At 42.7% G+C, this 23844-nt stretch overlaps 1 protein-coding gene across 1 annotated transcript; it reads left to right on the top strand.

The window, feature by feature from the left end:
* Window positions 1–9371: 9371 nt before the first annotated feature.
* On the top strand, window positions 9372–21179 carry LOC124150976. Its single transcript, XM_046523188.2, has 8 exons — window positions 9372–9571; window positions 16180–16293; window positions 17018–17251; window positions 18031–18193; window positions 18866–18981; window positions 19251–19407; window positions 20030–20134; window positions 21089–21179. Exons 1-8 carry the CDS (start codon window positions 9388–9390, stop codon window positions 21093–21095), a joined length of 1080 nt encoding a protein of 359 aa, XP_046379144.1. The 5' UTR covers window positions 9372–9387; the 3' UTR covers window positions 21096–21179.
* The last annotated feature ends 2665 nt before the right edge of the window (window positions 21180–23844 follow it).

Genomic DNA, 23844 nt, shown 5'->3' with positions numbered 1-23844 from the left:
CATGAGGTGGGATAGTGGCAATGAGGTGGGATGAGGTGCCATGAAGGGTAATAGTGGCCATTAGGTGGGATAGTGGCCCTGAGGTGGGATAGTGGCCATTAGTATAGTGGTAGTTTTCATGAAGGGGGATAGTGGCCAAGAGATGGGATAGTGGCCATGAAGGGGGATAGTGGCCATGAGGTGGGATAGTGGCCATGAAGGGGTATAGTGGTCATGAGGGGGGATAGTGGCCATGAAGTGGGACAGTGGCCATGAGATGGGATAGTGGCCAAGGGGCGGGAAGAATGATTATGAGGTGGGATTGTGGTCAAGAGATGGGATTAGAGCCAAAGAGGTTAGATATGTGGGCATGTGGTGAAATAGTGACCATGGGGTGGGACAGGTGGCAATGGGATGGGGTAGTTTCCATGAGATCGGATGAGTGGCAATGGGTTGAGATGGTGGCCATGAGGTGGGATAGTGGCCATGGGTTGAGATGGTGGCTATGAGTTGGGAAAGATGCCATGGGATGGGTTGAGTGGCCATGGGTTGAGATAGTGGCCATGAGGTGGGATAGTGGCAATGAGGTGGGATGAGGTGCCATGAAGGGTAATAGTGGCCATTAGGTGGGATAGTGGCCCTGAGGTGGGATAGTGGCCATTAGTATAGTGGTAGTTTTCATGAAGGGGGATAGTGGCCAAGAGATGGGATAGTGGCCATGAAGGGGGATAGTGGCCATGAGGTGGGATTGTGGCCATGAAGGGGGATAGTGGTCATGAAGGTGAATAATGGCCATGAGGTGGGATAGTGGCCATGAAGGGGTATAGTGGTCATGAGGTTGGATAGTGGCCATGAGGTGAGATGAGAGCCAAGAGTCGGGAAGAATGATCATGAGGTTAGATATGTGGGCATGAGGTGGGATAGTGACCATGGGGTGGGACAGGTGGCAATGAGATTTGATAGTGGCCATGAGTAGGGGTATTTTCCATGAGATGGGATGAGTGGCCTTGGGTTGAAATGGTGGCAAAGGGGTGGGATAGTGGCCATGAGGTGGGATAGTGACCATGAGGTGGGATAGTGGCCATGAGGTGGAATAGTGGCCATGAGATGAGATGATTGGCCATGAGATGCCATGAGTGGACCTGGGTTGAGATGGTGGCCATGAGGTGGGATAGTGGCGATGGGTTGAGCTGGTGGCCATGAGGTGGGATAGTGGCTATGAGGTGGGATAGTGGCCATGAGGTGGGATAGTGGCCATGTGGAGGGATGGTGGCTATGAGTATATTTGTAGTTTCCGTGAGATGGGATGAGTGGCAATGGGTTGAGATGGTGGCCATGAGGTGGGATAGTGGCCATGGGTTGAGATGGTGGCTATGAGTTGGGAAAGATGCCATGGGATGGGTTGAGTGGCCATGGGTTGAGATAGTGGCCATGAGGTGGGATAGTGGCAATGAGGTGGGATGAGGTGCCATGAAGGGTAATAGTGGCCATTAGGTGGGATAGTGGCCCTGAGGTGGGATAGTGGCCATTAGTATAGTGGTAGTTTTCATGAAGGTGGATAGTGGCCATGAGATGGGATAGTGGCCATGAAGGGGGATAGTGGCCATGAGGTGGGATTGTGGCCATGAAGGGGGATAGTGGCCATGAAGGGGAATAATGGCCATGAGGTGGGATGTTGGCCATGAAGGGGTATAGTGGTCATGAGGTGGGATAGTGGCCATGAAGTGGGACAGTGGCCATGAGATGGGATAGTGGCCAAGGGGCGGGAAGAATGATTATGAGGTGGGATTGTGGTCAAGAGATGGGATTAGAGCCAAAGAGGTTAGATATGTGGGCATGTGAAATAGTGACCATGGGGTGGGACAGGTGGCAATGGGATGGGGTAGTTTCCATGAGATCGGATGAGTGGCCTTGGGTTGAGATGGTGGCCATGAAGTGGGATAGTGGCCATGGGTTGAGATGGTGGCTATGAGGTGGGAAAGATGCCATGGGATGGGTTGAGTGGCCATGGGTTGAGATAGTGGCCATGAGGTGGGATTGTGGCAATGAGGTGGGATGAGGTGCCATGAAGGGGAATAGTGGCCATTAGGTGGGATAGTGGCCATGAAGGGATGTAGTGGTCATGGGGTTGGATAGTGGCCTTGAGGTGAGATGAGAGCCAAGAGTCGGGAAGAATGATCATGAGGTTAGATATGTGGGCATGAGGTGGGATAGTGACCATGGGGTGGGACAGGTGGCAATGAGATTTGATAGTGGCCATGAGTAGGGGTATTTTCCATGAGATGGGATGAGTGGCCTTGGGTTGAAATGGTGGCAAAGGGGTGGGATAGTGGCCATGACGTGGGATAGTGGCCATGATGTTGGATAGTGGCCATTTGGGATAGTGACCATGGGTTGAGATAGTGGCCATGGGATGGGATAGTGGCCATGAGATGGGATGAGTGGCCATGAGATGGGATGAGTGGCCATGAGGTGGGATTGTGGTCAAGAGATAGGATTAGAGCCAACGAGGTAAGATATGTGGGCATGAGGTGGGATAGTGATCATGGGGTGGCACAGGTGGCAATGAGATGGGAAAGTTGCCATGAGTTAGGGTAGTTTCCATGAGATGGGATGAGTGGCCTTGGGTTGAGATGGTGGCCATGAGGTGGCATAATGGCTATGAGCCGGGATAGTGGCCATGAGGTGGGATAGTGGTCATGAGGTGGGATAGTGGCCATGAGGTGGGATAGTGGCCATGAGGTGGGATAGTGGCTATGGGTTGAGATGTTGCCATGAGGTGGGATAGTGGCCATGAGGTTGGATAGTGGCCATGAGGTGGGATAGTGGTCACGGGTTGAGATATTGGCCATGAGGTGGGATAGTGGCTATGGGTTGAATTAGTGGCCATGAGGTGGGATAGTGGACATGAGGGTGGATTTTTTCCATGGGTTCAGATGGTGGTCATGAGGCTGGATAGTAACCATGGGTTGAGATGATGGCCATGAGTAGGGGTAGTTTGCATGAGATGGGATGAGTGACCATGGCTGGAGATAGTGGCCATGAGGTTGGATCGTTGCCAGGAGCAGGAGTAGTTTCCATCTGATGGGATGAGTGGCAATGAGGTGGGATAGTGGCCATGAGTAGGGGTAGCTCCCATGAGGATGAGTGGCCTTCGGTTGACATAGTGGCCATGAGATGGGATAGTGGCCATGAGGTAGGATAGTGGCCATGGGTTGAGATGGTGGCTATGAGGTGGGGTAGTGGCCATGAGGTGGGATGAGTGGCCATGAAGGGGATGTAGTGGCCATGAGGTAGGATAGTGGCCATGGGTTGAGATGTTGGTGATGAGGTGGGAAAGTGGCCATGAGGTGGAATAGTGGCCATGAGATGGGATCAGTGGCCATGAGTATAGTGATAGTTTCCATGAGATAGGTTGAGATGGCCATGGGTTGAGATAGTGGCCATAGGTTGAGATGGTGGCGATGAGTCGGGATAGTGGCCATGAGGTGGAATAGTGGCCATAAGATGGGATTAGTGGCCATGAGGTGGTATGAGTGGCCATGAGGTGGGATAACGGCCATGAAGGGGGATAATGGCCATGAGATGGGATAGTGGCCAAGAGGCGGGAAGAAAGGTCATGAGGTGGGATAGTGGTCATGAGGTGGGATAGTGGCCATGAAGGGGGACAGTGGCCATGAGATGGGATAGTGGCCAAGAGGCGGGAAGAAAGGTCATGAGGTGGGATTGTGGTCAAGAGATGGGATTAGAGCCAACGAGGTTAGATATGTGGGCATTAGGTGGGATAGTGACGATGGGGTGGGACAGGTGGCAATGAGATGGCGAAGTTGCCATGAGTAGGGGTAGTTTCCATGAGATGTGATGAGTGGCCTTGGGTTGAGATGGTGGCCATGAGGTGGGATAGTGGCCATGAGGCGGGATAGTGGCCATGATGTGGGGTAGTGGCCATGAGGTGAGATGAGGTGCCATGAGGTGGGAATAGTGGCCATCATTCGGGATAGTGGCCATGAGATGGGATGAGTGGGCCTGGCTTGAGATGGTGGCCATAAGGTGGGATACAGGCCATGGGTTGAGATGGTGGCCATGAGGTGGGATAGTGGCTATGAGGTGGGATAGTGGGTATGAGGTGGGATAGGGGCCATGAGGTGGGATAGTGGCCATGAAGGGGGATAGTGGTCATGGGGTTGGTTAGTAGCCATGAAGGGGGGTAGTGGTCATGGGGTTGGATAGTGGCCATGAGGTGGGATGATTGCCAAGAGGCGGGAAGAATGGTCACTAGGTGGGATTGTGGTCAAGAGATGGGATTAGAGCCAACGAGGTTAGATATGTGGGCATGAGGTGGGATAGTGGCCATGGGGTGGGAAAGGTGGCAATGAGATTTGATAGTGACCATGAGTAGGGGTATTTTCCATGAGATGGGATGAGTGGCCTTGGGTTGAAATGGTGGCCATGAGGTGGGATAGTGGCCATGAGGTGGGATAATGACTATGGGTTGAGATAGTGACCATGCTGTGGGATAGTGGCCATGAGGTGGAATAGTGGCCATGAAATAGTATGAGTGGTAATTTGGTGAGATGGTGGCCATGAGGTGGGATATTGGCCATGGGTTGAGATGGTGGCCATCAGGTGGTATAGTGGCCATGAGGTGGGATAAGTGGTCATAAGGTGGGATAGTGACCATGAGGTGGGATAGTGACCATGAGATAGTGGTTATGGGTTGAGGTGGCCATGAGGTGGGATAGTGACCATGCGTAGGGGTAATTTCCATGAGATGGGATGAGTGGCCATGGGTTGAGATGGTGGTCATGAGGTGGGATAGTGGCCATAATGTGGGATGGTGGCCATGAGGTGGGATGAGAGGCCATGGGTTGAGATGGTGGCCATGAGATGGGATGAGTGGCCATGGGTTGAGATGGTGGCCATGAGGTGGGATAGTGGCCATGATATGGGTTAAGTGGCCATGGGTTAGGATGATGGCCATGAGGTGGGATAGTGGCCATGGGTTGAGATGGTTGCCATGAGATGGTATGAGTGGCCATGAGATGGGATGAGTGGCTTTGGCTGAAGTGAGAGTTTCTTGTTGTTTAACCCAGCAATATGGCAGCTATATGGCAACGATCTGCAACCAAGCGAGTGTGGTCGAGACAATCCAGAGATTGACATCCTGAGCTTCAGTCGACCAAACATTGGGATATGATGACATGCAATCAATCAAAGCACCGATTCTGACCCGATCCATTTGGCCAACTCTTACGAAGAGCACGGGCTACTGGGGATATTTCCCCAGCCCTGACTCTCCACGGGCGAATGTACTGTTAGGCGATGATGCATCAATAGTAAATCGTTACAAACTTATTTAGTAGTAATGTTAGTAAACTGATAAACAGTAACTTTATATGCTGAAGGATAAAACACGCTTACATATTGCACACCTGACAGAACAGAATGATTTATTGTGATGACATGTTTTGAACATTTAGCTTACTTGCTTGGTGGGAAACATTCTCGTCATTAAAATGAATCTGACATTTGCATAACAACCATAGAAATAAATTTTCCATTGAGCCGCCAGCTGGCTGATTTGACAGTAGTGTTTATTACTGTTTCTCCCCAGGTATCAACGTGAGGTGTGCAACACATGGCTACTGTTCCACCACATCAATAAAATTACAAATTCAGATTGAAATAATATGCGAAGGTTCTAAAAGAAAATTTTAATCTTTTGGTGAATTTATTGAAAGATTTCACGAGAGGTTGACATTAGAGATTTGGTTTGACTGTATATATCAGAACACTTCTTCCCATGTAACAACACATGGTGATTTGACTGTATATTTTACAACACGTCTTCACAGGCAACAACACTCGGTGGTTTTACTGTATATTTCACGACAATATTTCTCATGTAACAGAACAGGGCGGTTTGACTGTATATTTCACGACACGTCCTCCCATTTAACAGAACACGGCGGTTTTAGTGTATATTTCAAGACACTTCTTCCCAAGTAACAACACATTGCGGTTTTACTGTATATTTCACAACACCTCTTCCCAAGTAACAACACATTGTGGTTTGACTGTATATTTCACGTCACTACTTCTCGGGAAACAACACACGGTGGTTTGACTGTGTAGTTCACGACACTTCTTCTCAGGAAACAACACATTGTGGTTTGACTGAATATTTCACAACACTTCTTCCCAGGTAACAACACATGGTGGTTTGAATGATTATTTTACGGCACATCTTCCTATGTGACAAGACATGGTGGTTTGACTGTATTGTTCACAACACTTTTTCCCCATGTAACAACACATTTTGTTGTGACTGTATATTTCACGACACTTCTTCCCAGGTAACAACACATGGTGGTTTGACTGTATATTTCACGACATATCTTCCCAGGTAACGGAACACGCTGGTTTTACCGCATATTTCACAACACTTCTTCCCAGGTACCAACACACGGTGGTTTGACTGTATATGTCACAACACGTCTTCCCAGGTGACAACACACGGTGGTTTGACTGTATATTTCACGACACTGCTTCCCAGGTAATAGAACAAGGCGGTTTGACTGTATATTTCACGACACTGCTTCCCAGGTAACAACACCCGGTGGTTTGACAGTATATTTCACAACACTTTTTCCCAAGTAACAGAACACAGTGGTTTGACTGTGTATATCACGACACTCCTTCCCACGTGTCAACACCTGGTGGTTTGATTGTATATTTCACGACACTTCTTCTCAGGAAACAACACATTGTGGTTTGACTGTATATTTTACAACACGTTTTCTCAGGAAACAACACATTGTGGTTTGACTGTATGTTTCACAACACGTTTTCTCCGTAAACAACACTTGGTGGTTTGACTGTATATTTCACGACACTTCCTCCAGGTGAAAAGACTCGGCGTTTTCCTGGTCTTGTGTAAGAGATGCGATTTGATTGTATATGAGCTGCTCACAGATATGAAATACTGATGTGAAATTGCAGAAATCATTAATGTGAAATACAGCAGGGATGGACTGTTTTCAAGTTAAGTACGTGGTTCACGTGCGCGAATTTAGCTGTAATATATACTGATCTAGGGCGAGGAAAACCATATCTACCTGCAATGTAATCTTAATTTTTACTCAAAGATAACAAGGACAGAATTCTACTGTTATGGCGTCAAGTAAGTATGGTCCATGTCGTTCTCTATGCATGTGAAGAAATAGTCAGCAGAAGTTCTGCGCTAGAAACAAGCCACACACCCAACAAAGTTTTAACCAAACTTGTTTTCATCAAATGACCCATCATGTAGAACAATAAACCACCCAATATTAGCAAAAAGCACTTGTTCACTATATATATATATGTGCAAACTTTCTTGAAGGATTGTTGAAGTGTTTTCATCGGAGTGACTATCCCACCAACAATTAAATTCAACACTGCAAGTTCTACATGGTTCAATGGATACGCAAAAAAAGAATGAAACAACAGCAAAATCCCCACTTATTATATGCCAAGGTCATTAAAATCTATATCAACCTGTTGAGCTTTTGAATGAAGATAAAAACCATAAATATACACGCCGCGTGCATAGCAAATCCCCTTCAGCTAGTGTTTCTTAACATCATTTTCTATCTAAAAAAGGGACAAGTGGATATAAGTTACTACATGTATTTATGTTTGCCCCCCTGCACATACATGTAAGTGATGTAAGTATACTGTGTCAGCATTGACAATTTTTTTTCATTGATGGAACTTGGTGGAACTTTCGTTTGTGTCAGTTTGGTAGCATACTTTAACTAGTATGTCAGTTTGGTTGCCCTCTTTAACTAGTATGTCTTTTTGGTAGCCCTCTTTAACTACTTTGTCAGTTTGGTAGCCCTCTTTAAATACTATGTCGGTTTGGTTGCCCTCTTTAACTACTATGTCGGTTTGGTTGCCCTCTTTAACTACTATGTCTTTTTGGTAGCCCTCTTTAACTACTATGTCAGTTTGGTAGCCCTCTTTAACTACTATGTCAGTTTGGTAGCCCTCTTTAACTAGTATGTCAGTTTGGTAGCCCTCTTTAACTACTATGTCAGTTTGGTAGCCCTCTTTAACTACTATGCCAGTTTGGTAGCCCTCTTTAACTACTATGTCAGTTTGGTAGCCCTCTTTTACTACTATGTCGGTTTGGTTGCCCTCTTTAACTACTATGTCAGTTTGGTAGCCTCTTTAACTACTATGTCGGTTTGGTAGCCCTCTTTAACTTCTATGTCAGTTTGGTAGCCCTCTTTAACTACTATGTCGGTTCGGTAGCCCTCTTTAACTGCTATGTCAGTTTGGTAGCCTCTTTAACTAGTATGTCAGTTTGGTAGCCTCTTTAACTACTATGTCGGTTTGGTAGCCCACTTTAACTACTATGTCAGTTTGGTAGCCTCTTTAACTACCATGTCGGTTTGGTAGCCCACTTTAACTAGTATGTCAGTTTGGTAGCCCTCTTTAACTACTATGTCGGTTTGGTAGCCCTCTTTAACTACTACTCGTCACGATATGGCTGAAATACTGCCGATGTGACGTTAAATCTTAACTCACTCACTCACTCACTTTAACTACTATGTCAATTTAGTAGCCCTCTTTAACTACTATGTCAGTTTGGTAGCCCTTTTTAACTACTATGTCAGTTTAGTAGCCTCTTTAACTTCTATGTCGGTTTGGTAGCCCACTTTAACTACTATGTCAGTTTGGTAGCCTCTTTAACTACCATGTCAGTTTGGTATCCCTCTTTAACTACTACGTGAGTTTTTTTAAGACACTTTGTGTCTGGCGTGCTGAGAACATGAGAAGTTGAATAGATATGTAAACCCAACAGGTGTTTCCATCCATCCAATCTCTTTGACACAAACAATCGTAGCACATCCTCAACTCAAATTCCAACAATATATCACATAGCCATTACTTTAATCTTTAAAATACAGGATTACGTTAGTGAAACTTGAGAGATAGTTTTATAGGTCCTTGGGTGTGGTTACAAGCCAAAATCATTTGGGAGTTTATTTTTCAAATATATTACCCTGGCATTCAGTACACGCTGGATCACAAAGCCAAACAAATAGTTTTTGGGATAATAATCCCTTGTAAAGCCAATCGTAAAATTTAGTAAGTACCAAACTATGAAATATTTGACAAAAACCTTCTCAAGCAAGCAAATCAATTTGAACATGTGACATGCTTCATCTGTTTTAATTATAAAAATTATGCAGTGGTTTGCAAGTACTTTTTTCTAAAACGCTTCTCAAAATCAATAGCAAATAGCAGGTTACGTGGGTGATCTCATTCGACACATGCCAGTATATTCATTGGTCCACGTAATTTTCTAATGCCTATTATAAAGCTTGAAGGTGAGCCGATAAGTCAACAGGAATCAACATGACGATGTTTGACAGCAAATTAATCTTTGTTCTCCTGGCTGTTTTGGCGCCATCACTGGGGTCCCAACCTGAACCCAATGAGCTTCCCGACAAGCTTGAAAGTTTATTGGTCAATTTAAGAGCAGCTAAGGCTGACTTTCAGTGTATCTTTGAGATCACCAACCAGCAGTGCCCATGTTTGGGTAAGTAGAGACACAATTACCTATGATTTTTCAAAATACTGTTCCATAAAAGTTTCCGAATAACTAGCAGTCGTTGTGGGTGGGACAATAGCAATATTGTGGACGTTTCAGATCAGTTGGTCACAAACCTTTATTTATATGTTGCCTTAGTCTTCATCAACAGTTTTGCAACTACAGCAATATTCGTCAGTGAATGTAAACGTCACAGCTTGATGATAACTATAAAGTTAAATGTGTTGGAAGATGGGGACACGGGTGGCCCAGTCGTCTAAGGCGCCGCGATTCGCTGTGCAGAGTTGCGTCCCTTGGCCACGCCAGAAACCTATGATTGTGGGTTCGAATTCCGGTTCGCCCCGATTATGTCTCTAGGTTTGTCAACACCATACTCATGCTCGTGGGTTTCACCTAAGCGGTAAACGTCTGAGACCTGCATCACTTCGAGCTTTCCCACATTAAGCTGACACGCCGTGATATAACTGGAATGCTATTTAAGGCGGCGTTAAACCCAACTCAATCATTCACTGTTGGAAGATAAATAGTTTAATGAATAATTAAAATGTATAAAAAACAACATAGGTCCTTGGACAAATTAGATTAAAACGAACCTTCTTACTTAATAATTTCGACCGCCTCCGTGGTCTAGTGGTAGATCGTCCGCCCGGAGAGCGGAAGGTACGGGGCTCGAGTCCCGGCCGCGGCATACAAAAAGACGTTAAAAGATGGAACCTGTTGTTACCCTATCTGACGCTCGGCATTAGGGGGCTAAAACAAGGACTGGTCGGCTCGGAGTCAGTATACTGTGTCTGAGTGGGGTATTCATGTTAAACTGCGGCATGGTATCTCAGTGAGCTAGCGCTATTAATCGGCATCAGTGCGGACTAGTACAAGCAGCCACACACACAAACACACGAGCATGCACGTCGCTATATAAGTGCAATAATCTTGGACGCGACGTTAAACCCAATTTCACCTCACCTTAACAAGAGAACATTCCTTAAGTGTTTAATCCCCAGAATGTTGCTCAAACGATAGAGCTGCTATTGCTTTGTCAGTTCAGGTACCTCAATGTTTGAATCAAGACAGAATACTCCGTTTGATAATAAAATGTTTACATATTTACATTTCAAACTATATTAAAGATATTTTCGTTTTGCTAATTAAAAGCACATACCCTATTCTAATCGGATCAAGGTTTAGTCACATTTTACATTGGATACTTGCACTCATGGTCACGCATGGGAGTGTTGAAATGTATGAAGGACTGTCTGATTTATCAGCTTATCATGGTGATAATACTCTGAAATTATTTTATTGCCCGCATCGGTCATGAAAAGGATTTTTTTGTATGTGATGATTGTGATTGAGATACTGGTTTAACCGAATATTTCCATGATGGTTTTGATACAGTACAAGATTCGGGAGACGATAATTGATTATATCCATACGCCTCTACGTTTATGTACTAGTACTGACATGCATATTGTCGAAGTGGTGGTGCTGACTCAGGAGTGATTTCACGTTTATTTCTCATACTGAACGTAGTGATCTCGTCCAATTTGTCGTTTCAATCAAGATATTTAACTTTAATACTTTTCGGGAGAAACGCGCACGGAATCAGACCACTTTCCAATATCTTAAGAGTTGAAATAACTTCGAAAACAAAATTCAAAACATCAGGAGTTATAGATGTAGTTTCACGCATGTATATATGCAGATGGTGAGGTTCCATTAAAGAGGGGCGGTCGGGTAGCCTAGTGGTTAAAGCGGTCGCTCGTCACGCCGAAGACCCGGGTTCGATTCCCGACATGGGTACAATGTATGAAGCCCATTTCTGGTGTCCCCCGCCGTGATATTGCTTGAATATTGCTAAAAGCGGCGTAAAACCATACTCACTCACTCACTCCATTAAAGATATATTTCTGAATTCACTTAATAATCATAGGGACGCTTGTTATGATATCAGTGAGTGAGTTAATATTTAACGTCACATCGGCAATATTTCAGCCATATCGAGACGGTGTAATGATAACATTCCCGAGACATTGTGATTGTGAAATTTAGGAAGTGGTTAAAACAGTTGGTGATTGATTATCAAAACAGCAGATTTAACAAAGAGGAGAATACATCACGACGAATATAAAGAACCATTATGTTTTGATAAAGTTCGTGTTTTTGCCATGCATAAAAAATGAAATTTTAAATTTTACGTAAGATATATAGTGATACTTAGCTTTATTTGTATTTGAAGAGTAAGTTATTCTATAAGTCATTATGTTAACGCCAGGGTAACGTTGCTAAATTAAAGTAAAACTATTTTAGAACATGGTCACATCAATCATTAATCTACATTGTACAAAAGTCTACTTATTGCAATCTTGACGGAACAGTTCCATATGTTGTTTAATTATAATTAACTTCACCTCAGTGATGTTCAACTGAATGAAAATAAGTACAGTCGTGCCTCGTTTATACGGACACTTGCGTCATTTCACAATTCGTCCGTATAAACGAATTTCCGTATAACTGAAACCAGCTTCTTACTGGAAGAGTTACTTCCCTTCAATTATGCAACTCATGACAGATGACAGAACAAACAGATAGATTGATAGATATTTTGGAGATTTTACGAGCGCTTCAACCTCTGGCTATTTCGCACTCGGGGCAGACGGTTCTTATAAAGTATAAAATAGTGGGAATAATAATAAACGTCTAGCCCAAAAAACTGTAAGTGAAGGGGGATAAAGTAATGAGAAGAGAGGTTGAGGTTTTAGTGGCCATAGAGAGCCGAGGAGGGATATAAAAGTCCTACATTAACCAAGTTTTATTGGGGTGTAATAACTAGAATAGTTAGAGTGACAGAAGTAATCAGTTAAGCTGATGTGTAACTACTAATAATAAAAATCAAATAATTTATAAGGGGGAAAGGGTAGTGGATATGAGTAAGTAACCTAAGTTAAAAGCAGGGGCCTAGCGCGGGGGGTGGGTGGTGGGGGCAAGGCTGTGAGTCGGCGTGATTGGCAGTGGGCTTGTTGTTGTTGGCTATGGGTGGATGGCTGGTTAAACGGCTACGGGTTGGGGGCGCGGACGTCATTGTAGACAATCCGCTATAGAATTTTGAGGCGCGGACGTCGCAGAAGACAGTCCGCGCTGAGAATTTTGATCCCGATCCGAATCTAGAGTTTTGCTGTGAATGTAGGAGTTACTTGCTGAATTTGTTTGGGAGGGTCTAAATTTTTTCTATTAAGTTGGTGTCCTTGAGAAAGTTGGCTATTTGTAGGTAGGTGGCTGGTGGGTTGTCGGGTTTAAATAGCATTAATATTGTTTTTGTATTTGGGTGGGAGAGAGTTGTATAGTGTTAACTGTTGTTGTTTATATTTGCTGCAGGTGGTGAATATGTGTTTTATGTCTTCTATGGTATTGCAGTGGATGCAGTTTGGGCTTGTATGTCTGTTTTGCTTGTATAGTGTTGCATTTAAGTTAGTTTGGTTGCTTTGTATTCTGTTTATGATTTTGTCTGCTAGGATGGAAGTTGTATAATTTTTGCATTTTGTTGTTGGTTTGATGAACAGTGTTTTGATCCATTGAGACTTACATTTTTGGATGTTATTGTTAAAGTTTTGATGTATTATATTGTGTTTTATTAGTGTTTTTGTTTCGGTTTTGCTTGTATGAAATTGTAAAATAGGTATTTGGTCAGTTGTAGCTATTTTTGCTGTTTGATCTGCAATTTCGTTTCCTGGTATGTCTGTATGGCTGGGTATCCATACTAGTGTTATTGTTTTGTTAGCTGTTTTGAGTTTTGTGTGGGTATTTATTATTTGTTTGATTAAGTCGGGTCTGGATTTGGAGAATTTGTTTTATTGAGTTTAATGAGTCAGAAAAAATGATGTTTTTGTTATGGTTTGATGTTTCTGCATGGATGTAAGCTTGGAGAATGGCTAATAGCTCTGCTGTGTTTGTATGTGAGTAGTTTGCATATTGGTATTTCTTTGTGCTTTGTGTGGGTTGTGTTGTATGGACACCAAGCCCTGTTTTTTTTGTTATTACTGTTATATGATGCATCTGTAAAGATGTGTGTATGTTCCGGCTAGTTGTCATGGATATAGTTGAGTGATATTGTTCCTTTTTCTATGTTTGTGAGTTTGTTTTGCTTGCTGAATATTTTGGTTAGGGATGTGTCTGTTTCGGGTGTGTGTGTGTGGGGGGGGGGGGGGGGGGGGGGGGGGGGGTTGGGGGTGTGTGGGGGTGTGTCAAGAATGTATGAGTTGTCTGGGGGTGAGTGAGTTATATGTTCTAGGTTGTATGTTTTAATGAGATTTTGCAGATGTGTTATGAAGGGTGCTATGTTTGTCTTGTTTTTGAACTTTTTTAGCGTAGCTGGTCTTGAGTTTTTGTATTTATGGAGTATTTCTTTGTAAATGGGGTTTTGTTGTGCCCCAGCCCAGTAACTAAGTATAGATTGATGGCGTTTGAGTTGGATTGATGTAATGCCTGTGATGATTTGTAGGGTATTAAGGGAGGTGCCATTTCTAGTCCCCAGGGCTATCTTAAGGGCTTTATATTGTACTGAATTGAGCTTTTTTTCCAATTTATCTGTTAAAGAGTTGAGAACCGGAGCGGCATAATCTATTTTAGCTTGTATAAGAGTTTCGTATATGTTTAATAGTGTTTATTTGTCAGCTCCCCAGTGAGAGCCGCTGATGGCTCTCATTGGATTAATATCTTTTTGGCAGGAGTTGACCACGTTATTGAGCCCATGTAAGGTGTTGGTCAAATGTGACTCCTAGGAATTTTGCTTCTTTTTGGAATTTAATATTTTCTTTATGAAGTGTTAGTTTGGGTGTTAAATTTGGCATAAAGGATTTTTTGAAAACAATGCCGATGTTTTTTTTGGTGTTAATTTTGAACCCCCATTGGGAAGCCCAGTTTTCTAGTTTCGAAAGAGTTGGTTTGATTCTTTTTTCAATTTGTTTTATGGATGTTGATGACGACCAAAATGATATATCATCAGCGAATTTTGCTGTAGTAGTATTTTTTGGGGTAGATGGGAATATGTCGTCAATCATTAGATTAAATAGGGTGGGGGACAGGATACTTCCCTGGGGGGTGCCGTTTTCAAGAATGTGAGGGTCTGATAGGGTGTTGTTTGACTTTACTGTTATGTTTCTGTTATTTAAGAAAGAATGAATGAAATTTAGAATTCTTCCATCAATGGTTTTATCTATTAATTTTTGAATTAGGCCTTGTTGCCAAACCATATCAAACGCTTTAGAAAAGTCTATAAAATTGGCCACAGTGTATTGTTTTTGTGCTTGGGCTGTCCTAACATCATGTTCCAAATTTAAAATGTGATCTGGTCGTCTTAATCGGGTTGGAATAAGGGGGGATTATTACATATTATAATAAGCAATGTATTCCAAACCCTTAATGCCAAAAATATACAATGTACTATTTTACTTAATGTGAAAATGTTTACATTTAGCGTTCTGATTTTTACATTAAGGGTTATAACAAACCACGGACCTTACTTTATGTGTTTGTAGTTCAGAGTGACCTCAGAGTGACCTCATCGTATTGAATTCTCATAAGAAGGCGTGTTGATTTCTACAAATCAAATCAATCAATACCTACCACCTTGCATCCTGCAGGGGAAGCACACAAAATGAAACCTCATATAAAATTATAATTTGCTGCTCTAACATAGCAACTTTGCAGATTTTAATACTTTAGGGTATACGTAATCACAAATGCTTGACCAAACTTTTATTTGAAAATCGCAAATAGCGTAAAACAAACGGCAGGAGAAGTCGTCTCCCAAACGAAAAATTCATCCACTGAGGGAATTCCTCTCATTTGGGTTAAAACAGGTTCCCGATGTTTGACGCGCTGTGCAATTTCAACGGTCATGATCATGACGCTCGGACCGTCGCCCAGTCTGCCTCGGATTTTTTAATATATTGTCTTTCTTCTGTCTGCTCATCCATTGGATTACCATATCCACAAATTATGTCACCTAAACAACACTGAAGATGGCTTCAGTTGTTTACTCAGGGGAATAATCCCTGACAGGCATTAATGTGTGGAATAGGGCTGAGGGCAGCTGTTATTTTATTACCCAAACAGGATGTGTGTAATAAAACGCTAGTTACCGATTGTTAATTGTTATTTTAAATTAATCACAATGTCAAGATTAAAGGTCGTTTCACACATTCAACAATGTATACAATGGTGTTATTTTTGTAGGATTAACAGAAATAGCAGAAACAGTGTGTATAACGGCTAAAAATCAACAGATAAAAAAACGCGGCAAATGCATTAGTCAATGAAAACACTTTAGAGGGGCGGTCGGGTAGCCTAGTGGTTAAAGCGTTCGCTCGTCACGCCGAAGACCCGGGTTCGATTCCCGACATGGGTACAATGTGTGAAGCCCATTTATGGTGCACCCCGCCGTGATATTGCTGGAATATTGCTAAAAGCGGCGTAAACCATACTCACACACTCACTTTAGAATATACGATGTATCTTTCCTGACATAGTTGCTATTATTAAAACACCAAGATAACAAACGTCATGAATTTAGATAAATAACAACAGTAACTATGTTTTAGATCCAAATTCGGACTGCTTTGAAACCACTCTACTAGAACTGAATAGCACCTTATGTGACCTGATCAGCGACCTTGAGAGAGTGATAGCATCTCAACCAATTGATTGTCCTCCACGTAAGTATAGAAACAACCTGTTGGTTGTCCTCCACGTAAGTATACAAACAACCAGTTGGTTGTCATCCGCGTAAGTATAGAAACAACCAGTTGATTGTCCTCCATGTAAGTATACAAACAACCAGTTGGTTGTCCTCCACGTAAGTATAGAAACAACCAGTTGGTTGTCCTCCACGTAAATATAGAAACAATCAGTTGGTTGTCCTCCACGTAAATATAGAAACAACCAGTTGGTTGTCCTCCACGTAAATATAGAAACAACCAGTTGGTTGTCCTCCACGTAAGTACAGAAACAACCAGCTGGTTGTCCTCCACGTAAGTATGAGATAAATTAAGTGCAAAATCAAAGAGATTGTTGATCTGAACTGCCCTGCCGATGCCTGGACAGATTAAATTGATACAGTCAGTTTTGGGAACATTCGAGCTGAAAGAACTGGTACACTACAAAAGAATAAGATCCAAATACAGACACTGTGTGTTTTGCAAATTCAGTCATAAATCCCTATGGTCATAACCATTATGCTTGTGTACTTGAATGCTCGTATTAAGTATTGTATTTCTGGACACGTCCATCACCTTCTGTGTCCAGGCTGCTATGACATGCATTTGGTTTATGTTAATATTGTCCAGTATATACTAATATTTACTAGTTTATATGCGGAATTAAACTGGGTAGAATAATCCGAAAATCGACTTTGCTCCATAACATTTTACTGTTTTACAGTCGAAGGATGTGCTGCACTTGTGGCTGGATGCTCGTCTTCTGACATTGCTGTGGTTGACCCCGTTGGAACGATCCTTCCAAGTATAGACGCAGGCAGTGACGTCAGCGCGCTTACAGTTTGTGGATCTCAGGATTCTGATTACTCCATCTACTACATCACGAATGACCTTATAGGGACATTCATTGTGTTCTGCTTGGCCCTTCCAAATGGGACTATAAGCAGTCTTGGATCGGGTACGTCTATGCCAATAGAACTGATACGTCAATAATCAAACAAAAAAGGGGTTAAACCCCACTGGCATTTTCTTTTGAGTTTCACTTCCTGAAGTAGTACATGCATAACATAGAAAGTCTTTGTTAATCCGAGACTGAAATGAAATTCGCACTAAATGATATCTCTGATTATTCTTGGGGGCACGGGTGGCCCAGTCGTCTAAGGCGCCGCGATTCGCTGTGCAAAGTTGCGTCCCTTTGGCACGCCAGAAACCTATGATTGTGGTTCGAATCCCGGTTTGCCCCGATTATGTTTCTAGGTTTGTCAGCACCATACCCATGCTCGTGGGTTTCACCGAAGTGGTAAACCTGCATCACTTCGGACTTTCCCCTCACATTAAGCTGACAGGCCGTGATATAACTGGAATACTGTTAAAATCGGCGTTAAACACAACTAAATCACTCACTCTGATTATATTGAAACTCCAATATAAGTATGGACCTGAAACTAATTATGTAATAACGAATACGTTGTTCACGATGAAAGGGTCATCACTAGATAATCTTATGATGTGGAAACATGTTTAACAGATTAAACTGTAATAATTCTATTTTGAACACATAATGTTTTTGGTCTCGTTGCCTAATACAAATATATACATGTATATGTTTCCTTTTGTCATGAAGTCTTTACTCCTTTCATTTTGTTTTGCTCTCTCTCTCTCTCTAACTGGAGTACTGTTAAAAGCACCGATAAACCCAACTAACCCACTCTCTCCCTCCCTCTTCCTATCGACTAGATGTGATTGGTCTAGGAATCGGTATTGCGTGTTGTGGAGATGACGTTTTCGTCTCCATTGAAGACAACGATGGACACCACGTCCTTCTGCGTCTTGATATGTCGGGAAATGGCCACGCGCTTCTCACGGTTGCATGTAGCGGGATAGTCAGAGCTTATAACAGGTCAGTATCTCAGTTTTGTTTCTGGATTTCACACATCATTTTCTGTTCATATCGCACCGGTTGCTTCATTATTTATTTAGAATTAACTTATAAATTAGTATTGAATAATGTCTCAATGCATATTTTTTTTATCTGAAAAAATATAGAACTATGTCATGTTTTACGAAATGATCAGTTCCTGATATCAATAGTTTAGTGAGTCTTTCCATCATTAGTTCTAGGATGAGGACAAGAGAGTAAGATCGATGTTATTCAGATGTCATTTTGATCTCATATAATTAGGTGAGTGAGAGCGTGAATGAGTATGATTTTACGTCGCTTTTAGCAATATTCCAGCAATATCATGGCGAGGCACACCATAAATGGGCTTCACACATTGTACCCATGTGAGGAATCGAAACCGGGTCTTCGGCGTGACGGGCAAAGTCAGTGGCACCATGTAGGATAGCACACACTTATTCAAGATATTCAACGTAAGAATCAGATTTATTCAGTTGGGTTGTCGCAGGCAAAGGTGTTTAGCGACGTGGTGTTGCCTGCAGCTAAAAAGGACGTCAAACACATTGCAGGTGGCCGTTTAAAGCAATACCACTTGCCATTTGGCAGAACAGTATCGAGAAAATAAACAGTTATTTTTGTTTATTGTAATTGCCTTCTTTTTTTCTTGTTTAGGCGAGTGTATTTCAGCAACTGCAAGGAAATCCAGTGCGTCAACAAATCAGGTGAAGATTTGGAAACCAAAGTGAAGTTTTCGACGAACATTAAGTCGTTTGATGTCGTTGACGAAGGTTTGTAAGGAAACATATATCCAATCCTTGTTAATATGGAACTGAAGAAATAATTTAACAAACCATTTGTCAATTCTCTAAAACTCCCTAAAATATTCAAATCATATCATTCTGTTTGTATTTCTCTACCTTTTTAGAGAATAGTGTCGGCTACTTTTCAAACCGGTTAAATTTCTCGAAATTTGCTAATTAATATCTAACCTAGTGCTCTCATGTCTGCTAACAGGAAGCCATTCATTATATTATATTATGTTTTTTTCTTTCAAAAGAAAGGATAGTGTTTTGTGATACTGCTGGTGGGCTGTGGATCTACAACATCAACGAAGACTGTTTCAAGCTGCTGGACTGCAATGCCACCAAACCATGTTGTGATGTCAAGATCAACAACTGTACATCGCTCATCTACGTGGCCTACTCTTCTGATGCGTAAGTGGAGTGAGTGAGTGAGTTGAGGTTAACGCCGCTTTTCACATTATTCCAGTTATATCACGGCGTGTCAGCTTAATGTGGGAGGAAAGCCCGAAGTGATGCAGGTCTCAGACGTTTACCACTTCGGTGAAACCCACGAGCACGGGTATGGTGCTGACAAACCTAGAAACATAATCGGGGCACACCGGGATTCGAACCCACAATCATAGGTTTGTGATTGTGGCGTGCCAAACGGACGCAACGCTGCACAGCGAATCTGGATGCCCCCTCCTCCTCCCCCCCCCCCCCCCCCCCCCCCGCGTAAATGAAAAGATGTCTTTTAAAAGATAATTTACTTAATATAACGACAGCTTAATGTATCAGAATCATGGCATATCATACAAACAAATTATACTCAACTATTGTCGATTGCACGGCACTTAAAACAGCTTCCCTGGTTGTACGATTGCAAAACAAAAGCAAGAAAATGTCCATGTTTTACTTTTACTTCTGTGAGTATTTGATTCTCACTTTTCTCTCACAACACATTGGCAGAGATACAAATACTGCCCTGGACTTGCCATAAAGGCCTCATCTGTGGAGTGATATGATAGCAACGCCATCCTTTTGCCTCTTTCAGTGACCTTGACATTTTCAACCCCGATACCTGTGAAAAGGATGGAACGTTGACCTACACCACGTCCGAGCCCACTGAATGCCCGAGGCTCGAGTTCAAACCTCCCTGGTATGTTAAATCATAACACAAAAGCAGTTATGTATCATCTGATGTACGCATAACATATGCAAAAATTCAAAAATGCGCAATGAACCGAGAAATGGGACACTCTTTCTGACTTTTTTTTCTGAAAAGATGAGAAGGTATTAATGTTTGTTGTTTAACGCCACACTCAGCAATATTCCAGCTATATGACGGCGGTCTGTAAATAATCGAGTCTGGACCAGACAATCCAGTGAATGACATAAGCATTGATCTATATTTGATTGTTTTTGTTGTTGCTTAACACCGCATTCAGCAATATTCCAGCTATATGACGGCGGTCTGTAAATAATCAAGTCTGGACCAGACAATCCAGTTCATGACATCATGAGCTTCGATCCACGCAATTGAGAAACGATGACATGCATCAACCAAGTCAGCGAGCCTGACCACCCGATCCCGTTAGTCGCCTCTTACGGCAAGCATAGTCGCCTTTTACGGCAAGCATGGGTTGCTGACGACCTATTCGACTCCGGATCTTCACGGGTCTATTGATCTTTATAATATGTAAATAAGATACGATGACATGCATCAACCATGCAAGCAGGCCTCACTACGCGATCCTTGACAAGCATGGGTGTCTCAAGACTGATACTAACAAACTCTCAAACTCAAACTCATTTATTCTCATAAAAACACAGCGGTGTTACATGAGATACAATTATATACAATTTTTGTTATGTACAAAATGAAGCATTTAAGAAGAATAATAAAAATAGGGTACGTGGATACTAATACAATTTACCAATTTACCATTTGTATTGTACGCATTGTTAAGGAATTCAGATAGTTCTTTTAGATCTCTTACACTGATAGTGGGCATAAGGATCTGGAAAGCGGAGGGGGGTTGGGGGGGATTTGTTGACACTTATAAATAGAAAGTTAGTTCGCCTGAACCAGTTGTTCTTTTGTTTATTACAGTGACTAGAGGAAATCAAGGGAAACGACTAATGCAGGTTAAGTATGCCTGTGATTTCGAGTTACAGTCAAGTCTGTAATCAATAAAACGTTCTGAACACAATTTATGTTTGTTATGTGTCTGATAGACAAATGTAGTACTACCTCACTTTCATCCAAGACAATTTGTGTTGCTTGTGATTAAGACAACAGATGAAAGTGATTCATTGAAGATCAAGTTGGCGGTGGGGTAGCCTCGTGGTTAAAGCGTTGGCTCGTCACGCCGAAGACCCGGGTTCGATCCTTCACATGGGTGCAATGCGTGAAGCCAATTTTCCGGTTTCCCCAGCTGTGATATTGCTGGAATATTGCTAATAGCGGGGTAAAACTATACTCACTCACTGACTGAAAATCAAGAGGCGAATAAGTACTGCCCTTCCTCAGATCTGCATCGAGTTAACAATAAAACAATAATAATGGTTCCGGGCCTTCCGTTATTGGATACTTGTCCAGGAACCCCATCCATGGTATCTCTCAGGACACCATGGTGGATACAAAGCTCCCACAATCTGGTATCAGTCAACAGACGACTTTGTTGACACCAGGGCCCACATGCACAAAGCGATCTTAGCGCTACGACTAGTGTAAGCCTATGTTAAAGCGTGGGAGTTACGATCATCTTAGCGCTAAGATCGCTTTGTGCAAATGGGCCCTGGGCATTTGTCAACACGTGCATCTCTTAAAATCAGATCTTAGTTCTCGCTACCGCTAAACAAAGATCTGAGTACATCCCATTGCGGGTCATGTCAGACCGACCTTGCGCGAACTTTGATCGATGAATGGAATGACTGACAAGAAGTTGACATTAGCCAATCAGAAGGCAGCTTACTCGTGCTTTACGCCACTAATTTCAAATTGGCGACTACGCTTCGAAATATATTTTGACAAATTCTCGATTAAAAATTTGAAACCTGAACAAAAGAACAATCTTGAATGGCTTAAAGATGGCCTAGATTGTATGGATTCAGTCGTTAACCCCGTAACTATCGTTCGGAATACCCCGTGTAAAAGTTTTCGAGGATGCATGTTTAGAAATCCCACTCCGACTGTCACTTTCATGATCTGGTAAGCGACGCTCTAATTGGTCGGATGAAAGGTCGTATTGACCCCTACTGGGATGTCCTCAGATCTTTGTTTAGCGGTAGTGAGAACTTAGATCTGATTTTGAGATTGATCTTTCAGTAACCTACAAGAGATCTCATGGGTGGCCCAGTCGTTGTGTAAAGTTGCGTCCATCGGGCACGCCAGAAACCTATGATTGTGGGTTCGAATCCCGGTTCGCCCCGATTATGTTTCTAGGTTTGTCAGCACCATACCAATGCTGGTGAGTTTCACCGAACGTTTGAGACCTGCATCACTTCGTGCTTTCCTCCCACATTAAGCTGACACGTCGCGATTTAACTTAAACTGTTAAACGTTAAACCCAACTCACTCACTCACTCACTCACTCACTCGATGACCGCTATACGTTGAAACGGCGCAACTCAAACAAAATGCGCGTTATGATATGGGACCTTCAATCAATATCATTCCAATTATTTAACTTAATTTTGGCAACAGACGTTTGTAAAAAAACTTTGGAAAAGTAAAATTGTCATTTCTACACTGCTGTGTATACGGATAACAGGCGAAGTGATGTAAAATTGAATTTAACGTCGCGTTCTGATTACTGCACTTATATGGCGACGTGCATGTGAGTGTGTGTGTGTGGCTGTTTGTTCTAGTCCAGACTAATGCCGATTTTTATAGTGCTAGCCCATTGAGATACCATGACTCCGAACCGAGCAGTACTTTTTTTAGTCCCTTAATGCCGAGCTCCAGGCAGGGTGACAACAAGTACCATCTTTTGGCATGATCGAACTGCCGACCTTCCTCTCTCCGTATAGACGCTTTACTACGACACCACGGAGGTGGAATTGTGTCATACAAATTGATGACTTGTAGTACCATGTTGGGTGATTCAAATGTACACGTGCGTTTGTTTTCATTCAGGAAACGGCTTCACTGGAATATTCTTTCAGCCAACTAGACATCAAGTCCAAATGTTGCATTCTCGCTTTGTCGACTTTAGACAAAACATGCTATGTACCAAAAACACGAGAATGCGAGACCGCGAGATCGCGAGATCGCGAGATTTGGGTCAAATCTCGCGTTTTGGCGATCTCGCATTCTCGTTATTGAACATGTCACTTACTAGTGAGTGAGTATGGTTTTACGCCGCTTTTAGCAATATTCCAGCAATATCACGGTGAGGGACACCAGAAATGGGCTTCACACATTGTACCCATGTCGGGAATCGAACCCGGGTCTTCGGCGTGACGAGCGAACGCTTTACCCATTAGGCTACCCGACTGCCCCCGTCACTTACTATAAGACTTAGGGAGGATAAGAGCTTTTGTTGAAGTAGTTCTCGTGTTTTACGGCAATATGGAAACCTTGAAGAGGGACCACGTCTCCATTCGCATTGTCCCAGAATGGCACGAGTTGGTCACGAATGCCAGCAAACACGTATCCGGCAGTGGATGCTTTGGAGGACACAGTGTCAAGGTCAAGTTCACCGGATCTTTACCTTTTTTGTATCTTGGTATCAGATGGTGGACACCCCTACGGATTGTTCCAAGACAAGTGTAGAATATAAGCTATGGCTGCCATTCACCCAATTTCACATTATTGAAATAGTACAATTATTGTCCCCAGATAATCTAAGTAAGGAAATAGAC

The sequence above is a fragment of the Haliotis rufescens genome, unplaced genomic scaffold (genome assembly GCF_023055435.1).
Source record: "Haliotis rufescens isolate VD_foot unplaced genomic scaffold, xgHalRufe1.0.p SCAF_15, whole genome shotgun sequence".
In the NCBI taxonomy this organism is placed as follows: domain Eukaryota; kingdom Metazoa; phylum Mollusca; class Gastropoda; order Lepetellida; family Haliotidae; genus Haliotis; species Haliotis rufescens.
Note: the sequence above shows the minus strand (reverse complement) of the source record. Positions and strands in the feature narration are given on the sequence as shown.